Source organism: Alligator sinensis, unplaced genomic scaffold (genome assembly GCF_000455745.1).
Source record: "Alligator sinensis unplaced genomic scaffold, ASM45574v1 scaffold802_1, whole genome shotgun sequence".
NCBI classification, from domain to species: domain Eukaryota; kingdom Metazoa; phylum Chordata; order Crocodylia; family Alligatoridae; genus Alligator; species Alligator sinensis.
Window position 1 is genome coordinate 3,532,417 of NW_005841918.1, and position 20,921 is coordinate 3,553,337.

A 20,921-nucleotide genomic window follows, 5' to 3' on the forward strand; every position below is an offset into this window, starting at 1 on the left:
CAGGGGGTCAGGCTAGATGATCTGTTCAGGTCCCTCCTGACCCTAACTACTATGAAGCTATGAAACTATGACCCCGAATGATTTACTCTCTCCAGCCCATAGCTTCCCTGACTTCCAACCACCCTGAATGCAGTCCTTTTAAAGGACTACCCAAGAGTTCATTTTCAGTTGGCAATGTTTAATAAAATGTATGGGGAAAGTGTCACGCAGATTACATGGATGACCTTCTCTCCCTATGCACCATCCACTCCGCCACTCACCCAGGAGCTTCAGAAACTGGTCTTACACGGTGTTCCTCACAAGCATGCTCTGGTGGTGTCTGTCCCCAGAGATGTAAGCCACCATATCACCATACTGGCCAGAGAGTCACTGTTTCTACGGCCCAGGCCTACTAAAAAGCTTCCCACTTGGTCTCATGAACATTTTGCAGAATGGAGGTAGAGAGGACACAGTGGGGCACAACACTCACTAACATCCAAGCAGACCTCCAGAGTATCCAACATACCCACACCCAAAAGCACACTTCACACTTACGCTACAGCTGCTGAGACAACCAAGTGGGCTGTGTATAGCTTCATGAGCCAGAGATGGGGCAGATATGCCAGGTTCCCAGTGAGCAGTGGAATGACAGTTACTCCCTCCAGCTCGATGCTCGCAACCCCACAGGCAAACTTTCTCTGCTCCATTATGCCCAGGAGGCCAGAGCACCTGAAAACCATGGAGTTGTGGACCTTGAGTGACTAGATAGCATTGCAAGCTTCCAGATGATGATAGCCCTGTGCTTCTCCATAACCAACGGTTCCCTCACCTTGGTGGCTTGCTGCTTGAGGCTGGGGGGCAGATCTCTAAGAAGGTGGCTTGGAACACCTGCTGTTCATCTGTCTGGACCAGAAACACCAGCATACAGTCTGTAGGTGCTCCAACCTCAGCCCAATCTCTGCTATGCTATGTGGCCTCGGACTCATCAGCCATAACAATGGAGAAGGCTGTGGAGGGCCTCCTCATCCCCAGCTGATATGGAAAGAGGGTGATCACACCAAGGAAGGACTTGTAGTGCCCAACTCCCTGCTTGGACCAGTGCAGAAAGGTCAAGAATTCTCAGTGCTAGAAGACCAGGGTATGAGTTGATGAAAAAATAGACTGAGACCAACAAACTGCCATCAAATCATAACACCTTCTAACTGCTACTACCCAAACTGGATCTCAATGAGCAACCTAGACAGGAAGGCTAAATCTACTAATTTTGAGTGAATTTGTTGCTTGTCATAATTTTTGGAGCTGGATGAGTCTCTGTCCTATCAAACTATATTAATATTACACAGCTGTGACCAGGATTAAACCTAGAGTACTTGGCTCTTGAGAGATATGGGAAGTAAAAGAGAGATGCAGCAAAGAAAAGTGGACCTCTGAAACAGGTGTTACAATTACCAATGGAGGCAAACTATGGCTTCTCTCTATTTGATGTCTCCACTCAGGTATAAATTCTAGGCCTGTGAGAATAGGGAACTATTTGATTCAGATTTGCCCGATTCATATGCCAGAGATTCAATTTGGAGATCTGAATCGTTTTTCCGATTCGATTCAGCCAAATCACTTTGGAAGATTCAGAGCCGATTTGGAGATTCAGCCATAGAGTAAAATGGGGAATCAATGAAATATCTGTAACTTTGTTGTCTGTTCTGAAACTCACAGGGATGGTAGCCTCTACTAATAGTATGATGTGTGCCAAGTTTCAGGTTGATAGGTACAGGGGTTTCTGGGAAACTTCACCCCAAAGTTCTGAAAGCAAAACTCATGTCACATATGTGTGTTACACCACAGTGGAGTGAAAACTGCAGAGCTGGTAGCTCTTGCTGAGGCCACAAAGCTTGCCAAGTTTCAAGGAGATAGGTGCAGGGGTTTGGGGGAAACTGTACCTCAAACTGCAGACAAGGAAAACTCATGACATGGGTGGCACTGTGTGTGTTAAGACACAGCAGCATGAAAGCTGCAGGCCTTCTAGCCCCTGCTGAGGCCACAAAGCCTGCCAGCTGTCAAGGAGAAGGCCCTGCACCCCTAGCTGCTGACAGGCAAAACTCATGATATGGGTGCTTGTGCAACTGACTGTCTCTGTTTTGGAGCAGAAGCAGTTCCAGGCTCTGTATTGATTCTTTCCTCTCCTTAGTCTGTGGTTTTGTAGGTGTTAATCCTTGCTCATTAACTCATTATCTAGTAGCTAGCTACTGTGCATTGAGCTGGTCCCTGAGTGAATCATGATTGATTGGTAACATAACAGCCAGGCCTGCAGTAGTTTCACTGCTCCCCTGCCCTCCCCCACCCCATGACCCAACATATACACAGTTGCACAACCACCCATGTCATGAGTTTTGCTTGTCTGCAGCTTGAGGTGCAGTTTCCCCAAAACCCCTGCACCTATCTCCTTGGCAGGCTTTTTGGCCTCTACAGGGGCTGCCATCCCTGCAGCTTTGACCAAACTGTGGCATAACACATACACATGACATGAGTTTTGCTTTCAAGAATTTGGGGTGCAGTTTCCACCAAACCCCAAACCTATCTCCTTGAAACTTGGCAGCGTTTGTGGCCTTAGTAAGAGCTACCACCCCTGCACTGAGGCTTAACACATACACGTGATATGAGTTTTGCTTTCAGAGCTTTGTGGTGCAGGTTTCCAGAAACCCCTACATTTATCACTTTGAAACTCAGCACATGTCATGTTCTCAGCAGAGGCTACCACTCCTGCAAGTTTCATCTGAATCAGCCAAAAGACAACAAAGTTATAGATATTTCATTGATTCCCCATTATACCCTATGGCCGAATCTCCAAATCTTTTCTGAATCGATTCAGAAGTTCTGAATCGATTTGGAAAGTCTAAAGCTTCTAGCAATTTGATTCAGATTCATAGATTTGGTCTCCAAATCATCCAAATCATCACCAAATCTGAATCATGATCCAAAGCTTTGCACAGCCCTAATAAATTCCTCCAAGAAATAAGACCCAAATTAGCCAATCCATATTTGCATGGGTGCCTGATCTCTTTAAAGAATAGGACAAGAAAAAGCACCATGGTGCTCCCCCTGAAAGCACTGGTGCACCCCGTGGCAGCAGCATTCCCAGGCAGGGGGGGCAGGTGAGAGCACTGGTGCCCCCCCTGAGAGTGCTGGATGAGGAGTGCGCCAGGAGAAGCAGTCATCCCATGACCGATCCCACTGACCCGGAAGTGCCAGCTGCGCACCTGGAACTGCCAGCGGCATGCTGCTGCCAGTTGTGGGTCAGCAGGATTGGCCGCAGGGATGCCCCCTCCCGGTCTACAGGATTGGCCGTGGTCCTCCCCCCCACAGCCGCAGAACGTTTGATGGGGGGGGCAAGGCCCCCTCAACTCAGGAGGTGCCAGTTGCCCATGACTGGAACAATGTGTGTTGAGTTACAAAAGCTGATTAAGCTTGACTTCTATATTTCTGACTTCTCCATTTATCACACACTGCTCGGAAAACTGCCACATTGTCAAAAATGGGGAATCGAAAAAAAAGACAAAAATTGCTCCAAAGGGCAGCACTTGAAAGCGCTAACAGACTTTGAAGCTCTGTGAATTTGCTGAGATTTGGTTGGGTTATTTTGTTTTCCTCAGATGAATTCATAAAAATTACTTTATCAAACTGGTACTGCAAGCATCTTGGAAGTGAAGAGACCATGAGATATTGGCTATTGCCACCAAATCCAACTGACTGGGCTTGATAGATCTATGGTCTGAACCAGAATTAAAAACTCTTGAGTTTTTATATACTCCCTCTAATTGCAGCATCTGCAATGTTCGTTATATTCTTTTTTTTCCACCCATTTCAACAGGCAACTTAATGTGGGGGTTTTGGGGGGTTTTTTGTCAGTTTTTTTAAGATATGAGTTGATCTTTTCCAGAGGCTGGAGGAGATTTTGCACTGAAGGGTCAGGCTATGGAGAAAGTGTTAATATAATACTCTGACAACTACCACAACATACAGACAAACTTTACTTATACTTTTCTTGCACTTTCCTGAGCACAAGGAAGTGAAAGCAGACCTAAACACCTCCAAAAGGTCAGAGAGGAAACAACCTCCCTTCTGGCATAGGAGTGTATAGCAGGCATGCTCCCTTGTGGCAGCTTGAGGACTCGAGTCCCCCAGAGCTCTTGCTGGAGTGGCTTAAGTCCCCAGATCCCAGAGCAAGGCAATGCCTTCAGGGCACAACAGAGTCCCAAGTTAGCAGTTACTTTAAAAGAGAATAACTTCTAATGTGATCAGGAGCAGAAGGATTGTGCTTATTTTCATTTTGGGATTCTCCCTACTGCTATTCAGCTTTTAAACACCATAGGCTACAAGCAGGAAAATAAATCCTATGAAAAACATTTATTTATATTAGCAACTGGCTGAGCTTGTTGCTCAGCCTCATTAATGGGGTTTGTTCGGTTGGGTTTTTCTGATTTGCTGGGAGGGGAGTTGCAAGGGGAGCAAGGAGGAGGTTGAGGTTTTGGTTTGGTTTGGTTTGGTTTGGTTTGGTTTTGCTTTGATATGCTTTGCTTTGTTAACTGAGCACCGCAACAGTGGAAGCTAAGATTTAGGATCCACAAGCTATTTTTATGTTTTTTAACATCTGTAGCAGGTTTTTGGCCATTTTGGCTCATTTGATCCTTCCATCACAAGTTTGCATTCAGCCAAACTTCTGTTCCTAGCTATGCCTCTGGTGTAGTTCCACTAGTTTTGGTTCTGGATCATTGTTATTCTTATATAATTTCCCATATGTGTAAACCATTTGTAAGGAATTCTCTGAGGGAACTGCAAAGCATGATGATTTTCAATAATATCAGCAAAGAAAATCAGGCTTAGATGGCACTACAGAGTTATGCAGCCTGATGGGCTGATGGGTCTTTCTTTCCCAGATTGTGTTCTTGCTACTATATGTTTTAGTTGGTTTTCGGAAAGTTGCTTTCATTAGAAGCCATTTGATTTCCATTTTTCCTCTAGTGCATTTGGATTTTCACTCCCATTAGGAGACAGGTATAAATACATGTGTAAACCAGATACTGAATGAAAATAGTAAGGGGTGTGTTCAAATTTTATATATTGGCTAAAGCCTCCACTCAGCCATCTGGTAAAATAAATGCTATCTGGGCGTTCCAAATTGAACCAACAAAAACTAGATATTATAACAGGGCTCATTAATGGGGAGAGAAGGGGACAAAAATCAATCTTAGAACAAATATTTACAGTTAGTAGCCTGACCCAACCATTAACAGTTCCTCCCAGTCAATGTCTCAGAGTTCTCTACTAGCTCCACCCCAAGTGAGCTTAGTAGCTCATGGGGCTGGTGCAGCCACTAGCCCTGACCTTTCCCCTGAATGCCACAGTCATCCCTTAGAGAAGGGTACCAATCCTTTAGCAAGAGACTCTGTTGGGAAAATCCAGAGGAGCTCTCTCTAACCCAGTCCCTGAGGGTTCCCGCTGTCATATGGGGACTGCACCTATATCAGGAGTGACCAAGAAGCATCCTGTGGCCTGAATTCAGCCCAGAGAGCCATGTCACCTGGCCTGAGGGCTCCCCAATGGTCTACAAATTTGTCAGCATGGTGACTGGTAGTAGTTTTAATTGCTCTAGCTCCTCATTGCCGCCAGTCATCCTACAGACAAATTTCTGGACCAGTGAGGACTCCTGTGAGCTGCATCTGGAGTGCAGACCTGGGCTAACTGGCCTGGGCAGGGGAGAAATCTGGAAGCAGAAGGAAGGGAGGACCAATGGACACGAAGACTGGTTTCACCTCACCATTTGCATGTAAACATTTTACCCAGCACAGTTAAAACAGGCACGACTATTTCCTAAACCTCCCACGATGCACACCGATGAGAACATACATATATGGGGCACCTACCCCTCACTCTCAAGCATGTGCACCAACAGCTATCTGCAGGTGAGGTCTACACAAAAGACATCACACAGAATATAGGTAACAACACCTACATCTCAAATATTCTACATGCTTTGCCATGGCCCTCTCTGACAAAACCACTGAAAGGCTCAGAATCACCTCCTCCTTTGCCAGGCACTGAGACCTCTTTAGAGTTGGCCATATCCAAGAATCACTTCTCCCTTGTTAAAACCTAAAGGACCTACATGAGCAGCCCTTTGACCCAGAAGCCACAGTTAAGACGGTAGAGGCTGCCTGGAGATGGTCTTGATCAATAGTTGCCTAGCATGGGTCTAAGCCAGTAGCAGCCTCCTTACCAAAGAGCTACTTCATATAGCCCCACTGAAGAGCCCCTCATTGAACTAGCTTCAGACCCTTTCCCTTTGTCTTGAGTCAATAGGAGACACACTGCAGGACAATATCAACTCTAGTTCATTGGGAGTTGTTGGGAGAGGGGCAAGTCCCCCTTCATAAGCCAGTATAGACAGAGTCAACTGCTTTCTCAGCTGCTTGACAAGTCATTTAAGTACCACAATGTTATTTGGACAGACGCCCTCCTCCCCTTTGGCCCTAGAAAGGCAAGCTGTCCTCCCTATCACCTCATCCTTGTCAGTCTCTCACCTGTAGGGGCTCTCCTTCTTATCCCATTATTCCTCCTTTTCCTAATCCCCTTTCCCCTGCAGATGCAAGGATGATACCTGTCCTTGAGCCAGATTTTGTGCACTAAGGTATGGACACCTCTTTCATCAAGAGCAGAGCCAAAATGTAATGGTGTTTCATAGACTGGTGTTGGTTCATGTGTTGGGAGGGTGGGGATAGGGACAGGGGGAGGGGGTGTTTAGCTGTATAACAGGGCTGGGCCCTGTTATAATGGGTGTGGGGGAGCCAGAACAGCCCACACCATAGGAGTACCTCTTCACACCCTTCCCAGACCTGGAGGGACTCTCTGAAGGTTGAGAAACCAGGTCTGGGTGAGTCTCTCAGCAAGGGAGCGGACACGGGTAGGGTGAATAAGGAAGAGCCTACCATGTGGACCAGCAGAGGGAGAGAATAAAAGATGCTGAAAGCAGCCTGAAGGGGGCTGTACAGGCAGTGAGCAAGCTGCCTGGAGCCTAGGATTACCAGGGGTGGAGCAGCCACTGGGAGGGGGTGAGAGTATGGCTCCTCATCTGCTAGCATGTTTGTTTGCACAGGCCTGCAGGCTTTACAGAACCTCTGAAAGATAAGAGATGACCAGAAGATGAAGCCTAGAAAGAAGACAGCCAAGACCTAAGCGATAGTTTATTCATTTAATTTTGATTGCTCATTTTGCATTTCCAACAAGCCCCAGGTGGCATTGTGGTGTTATCTACTAGCTCTGCTGCAGCAGAAGTGAGGGCCCTGAACAGTGGGTGCTTAGCCAAAGCTAGCAGAAAAAGTAAAGTGGTCAGCTCTGCTAGCATGACCAAACATGCCTGACGGATCTGCCCACGATCTACCCATAGGCAGTTTACAAGCTTCAGCAGAAGAACCTCACATCATTGAGTGCCGTGTCATCCCCCCGATCCTGGGGTGGTTCCACCTTGGTCTGGAGCCCGCAGATGGCCCCAGAGTGGCACTGATCACTCCAGGGGCCAAAAGTGCCCCAGACAGAATCTACTTTGCCCTCTTGCACTCTCCCATCTGACAATCTGAACCTGATGTTGTTGGCTGCTGTGTCATCAGCACGGTCTTGCGGTGACTCTACATTCAGTGAGAAGGTGGTCAGATGCAAGCTGGGATGCCACAGCATCACTCTCCATTGACCCCACCTGCAGGAAAAGAAAACAGTCTATCTAAGATGTGTTCAGGCTCAGCTAAACCCTATGGGGAACTGGTCAATCTCTTCAACTGTGCACTGGGCCCAGAATTCCCAGGACACATAGCAGTGATAAGCAGAAAGGCCTGGAAGGGTCTGTGAAGGGTTTTTTTAATTATTTTTTCTTCCCTGGGTACCTGCAATATTGATCCTGGTCTTCTCTGGTTTGCTGGTGGATAACTTGAAGGCCTTGGGAAAACAGTTTTATATGGAACATACAATTAAGATATCTTTCTTCCAAGCACCCCTCACATAGAAGGAAACCCCTCCAGATTGAAATCTTGGTCTATTGAAGTCCCCTTCCCAGCATTTCACCCAAAGATTTCTACAAGGTGTGGGAAAGAATCCCTTTTTCCACATTTACCTTTATTTGTGCCATTTTAAAAAGACACTGCAATTAGTATTATTTCACCAGTCACCCACATTCTCTACAGAAAATACGAATTTCTAATGTGAAATGGCTACTTTACCCATCCTAGAGAAGCCAAAGTAAAAATGCAAGCCACTCCTGTAACTCAGTTTGTCTGGACATTTATAAACAGGACTGTAACAGCACACACCTTTCCCCTGTTCCCAGTTTTACACTAGCTGTGTTCCTTGCTCCACCTTAACTGGCACTTCACCCCAGGTGTCCCTGCTTTATCTCATCAGTCATGCCTTGATTTGCCTCAGTGTGCAAGTCACTGGAGAAAAGGAGCATCTAGTTGACAGGGTGACTTGTGACTTTACTGTCCCTCCACATTCTTAGCTGGGATTTTTCTTCACTGGGTACAAGTCCTCCAGTCTTTTCTTCCCTGGCCATACCCTTCCTTATGAAGTTTCTGAGTCTTGCTGAACAGGCCCAGCACTGATCTGGCCTTCCTTATGCCTGGTTAGACCTCCCTCATTCTCCACATTCAGTTTCTCTGGGTCTATTCTCGTTCCACTCCAGCTAGAGCTCCTGCCTTTTCCTCCATCAGAGCCCTTCTGCCCCCCTTTGCTACTGGGACCCTTCCTTTATACTGCTGTGAGAGGAAAGACCTCCCGCTTGTATTTGGCCCTATCCCTTCTTCCTTCTAATGAGGACTGAAGAGGCCCATAACAAAGGGGAACAGTCAATGGAGTGTCCCCTTGCAAACTGCAGCATTTGTTGTGGGGTGGGGAAAGAGAGAGGGAGGGAAAAGATGTAAAAAGATGTAATGGTTGTACCATCAGTACAGTACAGAAGGATGCCGTTCAGAGCTGTATCATCCCATTCTACCCCAGAGCCTTGAGCGGGCTCAACCTGGAAGAGGTGGGAAAGGACCCAGGGTTTCAGGGAGGGTCAAGAAAATTCCTTGAGACCAACAGTCCTTCTCAGCCTCCTATGATTAAACTCTATGAATTAATAAAAAAAAAAGACATCACATTATAGAGTCAAGAAGTGCATTACTGTTTTCATCATTGCCCTAGGAAAACAGGAGGTGATCAGGCAACTTTTCCTAAATATTCCCCTTTGTGCTTTTCAGCTCCTCCTCATCCAGTCAATAAACCAAAGATTATTGACTAGAACCCATCAGGGAAGAGGGAGAAGCCAGCCCTAGCCATATTTCTCACCCACACACACCTCAGCATTACATTTCAACTGTGGCAGCAACAGGCAAATTCAGAGCAGCACAGGCAAATAACAGTAGATTTACATGAACTGAGCAAAGCAGGTTCCCATGCAGTCCCTTAATGTGTGTAATACTTGTTTGCCATCAGCACTGTATCTATTAGGAGTTGTGTTAACATGTTGTTGAACAATAAAAGAAAAAAACAGGTACTAGACCTTCCCTGATGTAGCTGTGCTGACAGCACTTCCTGATAGGCCTGAAATTTCAAGATCAAATATTCAGAAACCTTGTTTGCTGATGGCTGGGGAAGGATCAAGAAGAGAGGACAGAATGAATCCCCTTAAAACCTGCAGAGAATTCAGAGAGGTCCCTGCTGCAGAATGAGGAGATAGCAGGGGATCAGGAAAAAAATTACCTTCAAGGAAAATCCATTGGCATAGCCAGTAGAGCAAAATTCTGCTTTTCCCCAATCACCCCAGTTGCCTCCATTGGGCACAGTGAGGCTGGAGGAGTATTGTCTTGCCTGTGCCATGGAGACAGCAGCAGAGAAGCAAGCAGAGCACAAGTTGGACAAGGGGCCACATAGTGAAAGGTTCGCTCTCGGTCTGCCTTCCCAGTGAGTGACTAGCAGCTCTGGGCATAAGCAGAATTTATACCCAAGCAAGTTGGGCTTTGTTGCCTCACTGGCCTGATGACAAGTACAGCTGCGGTAATTGCACACAGGCACCGACCTGGAACTTCCTGAACTGACTGCACTGTGACCTAGGTGATGTTTTGGAAGCATGGAAGACAAATAGATTGAAATGTGACAAAAAGGCAGTGCCTCTGTGGGATGTTCACAGATGACTGAAACAATAATGTCGAAGGTAAAGCTGGATGGCACCTTAGAGACTAATTGGTTCATAGGGACATTAGCAGGGAACTTTGTAAGATCCTATGAATAGCCATATTAAATTCCACAGCGTAGTTATGCAAATCCCCAGCCCCTGGAAACATCCCTTCAACATCCATCATTTGTACTTACTTAAAGAAACTGCCATTAACTCTTTGCACTTACTTAAGGAAGCCAGGCAAACCAAAGGCTCCCAACTGTACACAGTGACAGGTGTGCCTTTAGAGAGAGAGAGAGACTCACTCTGGAACAAAAGACTGGACAACTTGCATACTGTCCCTGCCATAACCAACATGGATGCGGATCGATACCGGGAAAGCTTTGAATGTCCATCCGTTTTCCCTGCAGTGCTTATGTCCCAAATAAGCACCATGCTTTTTGATAGCTAGCAGCTCCTTAGTTAACTGCTACTGTGTTGGGGAAGGGCAGAGCTGCAGGTGCTGGACTAAAATGGGACATGCTGGAATAATCCCAGCAGGGTATTTCAAGGGGAGTGCAAACTGCCACCCTCGGCTGGAGGGACAAAAGTGACATCAGGAAGCAAGAGAGCTGAGCAACAAAACTGGGCTGTTTTCTCAATGGCATGGTGACTAACACAGATGTAGCACCCATTTATTTTCACATACCTACACCGAGGCACTGACCTGGAATTGATTGAACTGGCTGCCATGAGAACAAGGTGATGTTTTTTGTTCCTACTTTAATCAATGGGTTCCTGGAATTACTGGGGTTGACAAACACAAATTTCCCAGCCTGGTTATGTAATACTCAACCCTTTGAGGTTTCACCCCTGGCAGGAATAGCATAAACTCTTTCACCTTTAGGGGAGATCCCAGACAATTGGAAAAGGGCAAATATAGTGGCCATCGGTAAGAGGGAAGAAGGAGGATCCAGAGAACTACAGACCAGTCAGCCCCACCTCAGTCCCCAGAAAAATCATGGAGCAGATCCTCAAAGAATCTGGCCCTAAGCACTTGGAGGAGAAGAAGGTGATTAGGAACAGTCAGCATGGATTCACCAAGGGCAAGTCATGCCTAACCAACTTGATTGCCTTCTATGATTAGATAACTGGCTCTGTGGATGTGGGAAAAGCAGTGGACATAACATAACCTTTAGCAAAGCTTTTGATACTGTTTCCCACAACATTCATGCAAGCAAGTTAGGGAAGTATGGGTTGGATGAATGGACTGTAAGGTGCATAAAAAGCTGGCTGTATCATCAGGCTCAGTGGGTAATGATCAATGGCTCAATGTCTAGTTTGCAGCTGGTATGTGGAGTGCCCCAGGGTTTGGTCCTGGCGCCAGTTTTCTTCAATAGTTTCATTAATGATCTGGAAGATGGGATGGAGTGCACCCTCAGCAGGTTCACAGATGACACCAAGCTGGGAAGAGTAGTAGATACACTGGAGGTTAGGGCTAGGATTCAGAGTGACCTAGACAAATTGGAGGATTGAGCCAAAAGAAATCTCATGAGGTTCAGCAAGGGCAAGTTCAAAGTCCTGCACTTAGGACAGAAGAATCCCATGCACTGCTACAGTCTTAAGATCAACTGGCTAAGCAGCAGCTCTGCAGAAAAGCACCTGGGGGTTACAGTGAACAACAAGATGGACATGAGTCAGCAGTGTGCCCTTGTTGCCAAGAAGTCTTAACAGCATACTAGGCTGCATTAGTAGGAGTGTTGCCATAAGATCGAGGAAAGTAATTATTCCCCTCTATTCTGCACTGGTGAGGCCACATCAGGAGTACTGTGTCCAGTTTTAGGCCCCCTACTACAGAAAGGATGTGGACAAGCTGAAGTCCAGTGGTGGGCAACAAAAATGGTCAGGGGGCTGGGGTACATGACTTCTGAGGACAGGCTGAAGAACTGGGTTTATCTAGTCTGCAGAAGAGAAGACTGAGAGGGGATTGAATAACAACCCTTCAACAACTGAAAGACTGGTTCCGGAGCTAGACTGTTCCAGGTGGTGGCAGATGACAGAACAAGGAGCAATGATCTCAAGTTGCAGCAAGGGAAGTTTAGGTTGGATATTAGTAAAATCTTTCTCACTAGGATGATGATGAAGCACTGGAACAGGTTACCTAGAGAGGCTATGGAATCTCCTTCCTTGGAGGTAATAAGGCCCAGCTTGATGGGCCTCACCTTTTATAATATCTCATATGGCCCTTGCCACTGGGCCAACAATTTGCTGGTTTTATCCAGTAATTAAACCAGTACCTTTTCCCCTACAATGAAGTCTCTCTTCACAATCCGTCAGTTGTAGTTCCTTTTCTGCCGCTCTTGGGCCCCTTGCAGATTTTCTTGTGCTATTTGCTGCATGGTCTACAGCTGGTCCTGAAGATGATTCAGGAGACTCGTTGCAGTGGGCTCTTGCTCTCCCACCCCTCGCAGACCACATCTAATAAGCCACAAGCATTGTAGCCATAAACCAATTTGAATGGGGAAAAACCCACCAATACTTGTGATGATTCGCATATCAGAAACAAAAGAGGAGCCAATGACTCGGGGGTGGGCAAAATATGGCCTGCAAGGCCATTCTAGCTGGCTCGCAGGGCCCCTAAAAAATTTAGAAAATTAATATTGATCTGTCCTTGATTCCTGTCAAAAATGACCCCAGGGAAAAGCTGAGCCTAGGGAAAAGCAGCCCTTTGCCCGCCCCGTGGCCAGCACTCCCTGCTGCAGCTGCTCACAGTCCTGAGCAGGCCCAGGTAGCCCCAGGTGGGCTACGAGGGGCTGCAGCGTGAGACACCGGCAATGGGGCAGGTGAAGGGCCACTTTTCCCTGTGCTCTGAACCAGCTCATTCCCTGATGGTGAGCACATGGTCAGGGCTGCGTGCTGCCCCCCACCTGTACCACGGGGCTGGAGGTGCAGGGAGTGAACAGGAGCATGGGGCCCACACCGGTGTCCCAGGGCCAGCTCCAGTGGGGCCCAGAGCATGGTGGCAGGGGTACAGGGTCCCAGACAGCAGGGGCCAGCTCCCCCATCTCCCTGGAGCTGCAGCCCAGCCCAGCTCCACAGACTCCTTCCAGCCTGCACCCCGCTCTGGGCCCCACAGATGCTGGCCCTGAGACATTGGTCCCAAGACATTGGGACATTGGTCCCAAGATGGTGACAAGGGGGAAGGCACCTGTCAAGGGGCAGGGCTACACATGTGGCCCTTGACAGTCTGCCAAAACTGGGTAAGTGGCCCTCCACCTGAAATAATTGCCTGCCCCTGCAATAATTGATCCCATTCCTTGAAGTTTCCTTGTATTGCTGCTCATAGCAATCATGGTAGCACAGGGGTGAGCAATTATTTTGGCTGAAGGATCACTTAATGGGTTTTGGTGACCTGTTGAGAGTTGCAATGGTAGCCCCGCCCCTTAACAGGTGTCCCACCTCCTGATCCCCATCTTGTGACAGGAAGTCCTGCCCCAGACTCCTAATCTTTGCCACCAGAATTCCTTCCCCTTGACCACAGAGGTACTTCTTTTGGGAGGTGGGGTGTTCCATCTTGGAACAATAAAAAAGAGCAAATTATATACTAAAAATCTAACAACTACTATAACATCTTTTAATTTTATTCCAAAAAATATTTGTCTAAGTGCAGCAAACTTACTGATTCAGCCCAGCATGTCCAGGCTTGGAGAATCCTCTTCACAACTGGTGGAGCCCATCCACCAATTGGATAACTGTGGGGAGGGCTTTGGTCCACCCCTGCTTGGGGCAAAGAGAAAAAAAAAAAGAAAGATACCTCAGACCTGGTTCAAGACTGCACTCTTCCAGTCCAGCAGGACTTCAGGGGCAGAGCCTCCCGAAGAGAATAAAAGGAGCTGTGTGCCCAGCACACAAGAGACATATCAGAGATGGAGAAGAGAGAAGAGTAGGGCTTAGAAGAGCTGAGGAGAGCTGCTCAGCAGGACGAAGCAGTAGCCTGGAAGAGCCTCAGAAGACTTCCATCAGCAGGGAATGGCGGATGGCTCCAGACTGTGTAAGGCAGCTCAGGTCTGCAACATCTGTCATGCAGCCAGAGACACGGTGCACAGACCAGTGCATGGAGCAGGATCTTTGGAGCCCCTTGGGCTGCTCAGGTCCCCAACCCCTGGCATGAGGCCAGGAGCTCAGTGTGGGAGGCGCTGCATGGAGGGTGGCTTGAGGTGGCTCAGGTCTATGGCTGCTGGCACGGGGCAGCAGCTCAATGCATACGATCCAGCACTGGGGCTGGGTCCAAGAGAGGACTGAGCCCCAGTGCAGCATGAGGTGGCCTGGGCCTCCAACCCATAGCAAAAGGTTGAGTCCAGGGAGTCAGACGGTACTCAGGCTATTGAGCCAGCAGACAGACCAAGCCAGAGGCCTCAGAGCCCTGCATAGCGGAGCCCTGTTCCAGGGAATAGTGACCCCTGAAGCCTACCACAGGTGAGAGAGCAGCTTGGCGCAGAGGACGAGGGCCACCCTCCAGACCTGAGAGCCGTGAGTTGCCAGGAAAAAGGATTCCCACAGGGGAGGGGAAGTCCTCCTTGGTTAGTTAAGGGCTCCTGAAAGTGGAGGTCCCTCTGGGAGGGCCTCCCTGAAGTTACCAGCTTCCTTGAAGGGTTTAGGAAAAGGCCCAAGTGACATTGAGGTTTCCCTTGGGATTAAGTAATCTTTGAGGTTCTGGCGCCATACGTGGTGTGATGTCGTGCCTTATATTTTGCGAACTTTCATGTTTGTAAATTAGTAGATGAGTACAAGTCTTACATTTATAACTTTGCTAGGGCTCTGCTGGGACTCCCTTTTGCCTGTTGTTTCACCTGTTGTTTATTTGTATTTATTTGTGGTTTATTTATTGTTCACCTATACTTACCTATCTGTTGGTTATCTATATTTATTTGATATTATTTATTATCTATATTTATTTGGGAGTTACCTGTTTCAGATCAGAAACACCCATGACTTACCTGTACCTGGAGCACTGGATATTGTTTATGTTATTTGCTTGGATATCATAGATAGATAGATAGATAGATATGTCTATATCCGTGTTTCTTTTCCTTGTGAAAAGTTAATGTACATAAATTTGTATGTAGTTAAGTCCCCTGACTGTCCTGGCCTGGTTCTATAGGGACAGAGGGAAACTGAGCGGTCTGCAGTTTCCCCACAGCACACCTGCCAGCTAACAATTCCCTTCAATTAGGAAGGGGGTATATACCTGAGTACACCTGGGCTACATAAGTCGCCCTTTACCTCAGGTTTGGAATAGGTGCCTGACATTTGTCAAAGTGACTTGTGTGTCAGGAAAGAGCTTTTAACTGCCCAATGGAAACCTACCCAGTATTGGTCAGATTAAAGGCCTCTGAAAAACTGCATTTTGTACTGGCTCCGGAGAAGCTTCCTAGAAGCTTGCAGACAGGGGGCACGTCTACACATTCATTAATGAACCATAATTACAACACATTAAGTTTTGTACCTGTAATACCAGGTACTAAATGTGCCATAATTGGCACTACTGCACAGTAGCACTGGCATGTGTTTTTTACAACCTAGTTTCTCAACATGTGGTATGCATACCCCTGGGGGTACGTGACACACAAGCAACGGGTACGTGGGTGTGGAAAACCCCCGCAGCAAAGGGACGCTGCTGCTCCCCCTACCACCACCAGGTTCACATCTGGCCACTCGCCCCCAACCCGAACCCGGCCACAGGCTGCTGCAGGAGTGGGAGGACAGGCACACAAATACACGTGCACTCCCTAATGACAGGCAGGTAAGTTTTCTTTCTTTTCTATCCTGCCTGGGCTTTGTGGGGGAGGGGCAGACTGAGACCCACACAGTGCAGGAGGGAGTGTGGTAGGACCAGGGCAATGCCCTGCTCCCTCCTGCACTGTGGGGACTGCCCCATGACCCAGCCCACCCGGGGCCGAGTTCACTGTGGGCGGGAGGGCTAGCAGTGGCACCAGGCTCTTCCCAGCACTCAGGGCAGGCTGCGGTGATGGGAGGGGGGCTGCTGCCTGTCCCACCAGTGCTGCCACCGCCAAACAACGGGAAAAGCCCTGTGCTGCCACAGCCCCAGCCTGTATCCAGCCTGGGCTCTGGGGCAGCTACAGCAGGCAGCAGTCAGGCTGTAAACAGCTGCACCGGGCTCCGCAGCCCCGGCATCAGCTCCATCCTGGCAGCGACTGTGCACACACCTCAGAGCAGACAACGGGGATAAACCCACTCTCTGCTCTGAGGTGCATGTGCAGTCACCAGCATGGATCTGATGCTGGGGCTGTGGAGCCCACTGCAGCTGCCCAGAGCCCAGGCTGGATACAGGTGGGGGCCAGCAGTGACACAGTGCTTTTCTGGGCTGCACTGCCTCAGGGCCCCTCCCTCCCACCCCCATCTGCTCAGAGCTGTGGGATGCTGGAGCCTGGAGCAGCTCCTTTGCAGCCTCCTGGCTGCAGCCAGCCCAGGATCTGGGTACCTGCTGCCAGTCACAGAGCCTAGGCTGCTTGCAGAATGGCTTGCAGCCTCCCAGCCACCTGCTGGAAACAGCCCAGGCTCCATCACTGGCAGCACCTGCCTAGAACCCCTGGGCTGGCATTGGCGTACCAAGCAAATGGCCTCGCGTACCATGCTTGGCACGCATGTTCCAGGGGTTGCTGACCCCTACCCTACAGATTTACCTCACTGCGCCGTGGGCCGCTGCTTCTCTCCATCACCCCAAACCCTGCTGCAGCAGCCCCAGAAGCAGCTGACACCACCTGCCTGCACCTCAGCAGGTGCAACCCAGGGGCTGGGGTGAGTGAGGACAAGCAGAGCTGCAGAGCTGATCACATAACAGTGAATTTACCTCACCTGTCACAGGCCAGCTGGGCACTGTGAGTGTATCAATTTTATCACAGGCCAACTGGGCTGTTTAATTCAGTGTCGGATCGAGGAGGCAAAGTTAGGAGTGAAGTAAAGGCAAATTTATTATAGCTTACACACACACAACAGTTAACAGAAAGATAAATGCGATAAGCAGATAATGCAGTATTAAAGAGCTAATAATAAATAATAATAACAGATGATAACAACAGATAGATCAATTCTGTTGCAGTCCAACTGGGCACTGCGAGGGTATTAGTCACTGGGCTGTTCAAAACAACAGATAGACAGACATGGGTTGGAAACTTATTGATAGTCCCTTGATGCCAGGTACGCGTCAAGTGATTCCAACGAAGTCAGGCATCCTCGATCGACGCTGTCAGAGGGGTTACCGGGGAAGATTCCTTGATCAGGATCTGATCCTCACTCACACCGGGAGTCCGGGGTCCGGGCATGGAACAGCAGTGACCGTTCTGTTCCCTCCTTCCTGCTGGGTACCTGATGCACGCGCTTTTTATACCTAGTCTTATGCTAATCTGTTGGCTTTAGAGCAACTGACAATGTTACCCTATGGGATTGAAAGGTGTTAAAAATGATCAGAAAAGGTTACTACCTAGACTCGGGTTTATCCAATAAGCAAATTACAATGCAGCACCTTTAGGTTTTAAATTGACATTGTTCCACCTAAGCCCCAACCCCTTTTAGGTTTCTTTGAATATGCTTTCTTGGGACGTGCTTTTCTGAAATGTGTTGGGTGTGCCAGGCAGTTGGATCCAATTTTTTATCGTTAAAGCTGAACCCTGAGCAGAAACCATTAGGTCAGCTAATCTCACAGCTACAGCTTTACCTATGGAGCCCAGTCAGTTCCACGAACAGTTAATTTATCATTTTGGTTAAACTTATGACAGACAAGTTACATTTGCGGTTTACAAACTTACAAGCTTTATATCAACTAATATTACCTGTTTAGGCAAAATACCAAATGCCTCCAAGAAGCACATATTTATTGCTTATTAATCCCTCTGGTTCTGGCTGTTACAATCCACCCCTTGCTTCTTTGGAGCATTTGGTAAGGCCTACAAATATGATTTCTGCCAGGTGGCGTATACATGGCTGGCAGAAGCAACAACATTTACTTTGGCATAGATATTAGACTTAATTTTATAACAACAACATTTAAAGATTATATTGAATAATATTATTTCTATGACTAAACTTATTACTACTACAAACCAAGGAAAAGGAGCACCTTTAGTAAAGGTATACATTTGCACAGTACAGCCCACTTCATACCACATACATAGCGGGGGAATATTAGTAGCACATTTAATAATTCACCCTCCCTCTTGAGCTATGAGGGCAAGTTGTTTTCCTTTTTGGGCATCTTCAAACAAACCTTTAATGTAGGTCGCTACTTTACCCCATTCCCTTAGCTGGGGCAAGTCTACATCTTTAACCCAGGATTTTGGAAGACTTAGGTTAAGGGTGACACTTTCTAATTGGGTTTTCAGCCACATTAAAGTGGTTTCCTGGTCGTGGACATATAGGGTAGCTGATGCCCCTTGGAAATCTTGAGCCTCTGCACAACAGCTGGTGCAGGAGGTCCAAAATGTGCTGTTAGGATGATAGAAGTGGCCAGGACCTTCCCAGCAAACTCGTTAGGCTAGGGTAATATAGGGAGTCGCTGGTAGGGGTGTTACACAAACCATGTTGGGTGGACTGTTAGGCCACCCTTTCCATAAAGTTCCCAAGCGTATTAGAATGCCATTTACAGGATACACCAGGGAGTGGGCCAAATACTTGGGATCTTCAGGGGTTACAATTTCCCAAATTGCGACGATGTAAGTCCCAGTCCCACATGCACCCACCTCCTAGTCCTGTTGTTAAGAGGTGGGCAGTGGACCGTGTGCCATTTGCTACCCTGTGTAGAATGAAAAAGCATTTTGTCTTGCTACACCCCTCCCAGCGTGTGCTTTATGTGTCTCGGTAAACTAACCGTTGGGCTAAAGCTGGGGGTAGTCCATGGTGCTCTAAGCCAGCAGGCCATTCTTTGTGTCTAAGATCACTCATTACCTGGGAAAAGTGAAGGTTAAGTGAAAGCTGTACTTGGGCACAAGCAGTGCTCCAGGTTTGATTAGCATTGGCTTGGAAGGCTGCACGCATCAAAAGGTGACTTATTTGTGCTGCTTTTTGGCCAATGGTTGCCACTAACTCATCAGTGTATTCTAAGGCCATGTTATTAATCATACCTCCCTTAGTGAGAAAACCTATAGCTCGCCATATATCCATGATTCCTTGGGTGTTTTTCTGGGATTTATCTATGTTCCAAACTCTCATGGTTGAATTGAGCCCATTCCACACATGGTCTAAGGTATCCCTCTTTTTCTGGGCAATTGGAGGTTGGGCTGCAGGTTGGAAAACAGTTGGCCAGGCCCAGCGCAGCATATTTTCTGCCAACTGAGCGCCAGCAGAGCAGTTGCGAAATGATGTTCTGAGAAACCATTGCTTGGGGTTAAATGTGGTACGGGCATTGAACAAGGAGCCATGAAGGAGGACCGGAGCCCTGGTTTGGGATCTCCACCAGGGAGTGATGTTAGATAAGCGAGGTAGTGGATACACCTGTAGTGGCTCCTTCTGGATTAACAACGTACATCCCTGCTTAATGCAAAAAACGGCTAGGGGTTCTCCTTGTTACGTCTCAGCTCTGTGTTCTTGGGCAACCCTGGCACAGGATGCAGTCTGTCTGACTCACAAGGACTCACCCCACCTCCCTCCCCTCCTCTACATAAATGAAACTGATCAAGATGCAGTGGGAGACACACCTAAGACCCTCCAGATAAGAGTGAAACAACTGCCCTAGGTCTCATTTGCATCCGAGATGGAACCAGATGACCATTCATTTACATGAGAGATGGAAAACAGAAAGTCTGAAGCAGAGACTGCAGTGAATTCTGGGACCAGAGCAGCAGGGGAGCACTGCATGATGGGGAATCTGTGCTCTTTAAACTTGATTGACTAAAACTCGGTTGCCGGGTTAGGGAATGCTGAGGCAAGAGACCGAGTCAGAGGGGGTATGGGCAACATTTGAACAATGGTTAAGGGTTCATCACAGCATCCAGCCTGCTGGAGCCCTAATCCCAGGTGTTGTCATATCTTTCCCGAGACGACTGGTGGGAGTCCTCTCCACAAAAGGTTATGAGCACCCCAATAATTGTTTTAAGTCTGTTAAAAGACTATAGTAAGATCTGGAAAAGTCATGCTAAGCTGAGGCTTGTGCACAACAAGTAAAAATCCAAAATCCTGATGCTGCAAGCTATCTATTGTTCCTGAAGAAACCATGAGATATCCCATCAGTATATCTGCCACCCATAGGAATCTCAAGCTGGCTCCCAAGTATTTGGGTTACTCCCTAATCTTAAGTGTTTCCTGATTATCAATCAGTTTCCTGAGATGGTCCAAACCAGATAACCCCTTGTCAATAGAAAAGACAATGATTTACACTACTGAGGGTGCTTCGAAGCAGCTAAACTGAGGGTATAAAAATCTGTAAGTGTGTGTGCTGCTAGAGGGAGAAGAGGAAGAGGAAAAGGAAGGAAAAGAAGTAGAAGCAGGAGGAAAGAAGGAGAAGAAGAAAACCCCTGTGCTGACACCATCCCCTGTCGTTCTTGGGACGCTGGAAGAACAGATCATCTCTCCCTTCAAGGACTGTGCTACAGACTGTGCCTGTCAGCTTTGCAGCCTGAGTACCGTGGACTAGGTGAGATCCCAGCGTTCTCTGTCTTCTTTCTAGGCATAAACTTCTGAACCTGAACTGTATCAGTTAAGCTTGAGCTAAGTTTCCCCAAATACTTAGTGAAACCAGGGTAGTATTGTCATTGTT

The 20,921-nt window shown here is 47.7% G+C and overlaps 1 protein-coding gene across 1 annotated transcript; it reads right to left on the bottom strand.

Annotated features, from left to right (window-relative positions):
• Positions 1-7,431: 7,431 nt before the first annotated feature.
• Positions 7,432-9,876, bottom strand: LOC102383526 (vitelline membrane outer layer protein 1-like). The gene is made up of 3 exons (XM_025198247.1): positions 9,760-9,876; positions 8,889-9,034; positions 7,432-7,723 (listed from the first exon to the last, which is right to left on the bottom strand). Exons 1-3 carry the CDS (start codon positions 9,874-9,876, stop codon positions 7,432-7,434), a joined length of 555 nt encoding a protein of 184 aa, XP_025054032.1.
• Positions 9,877-20,921: the final 11,045 nt, after the last annotated feature.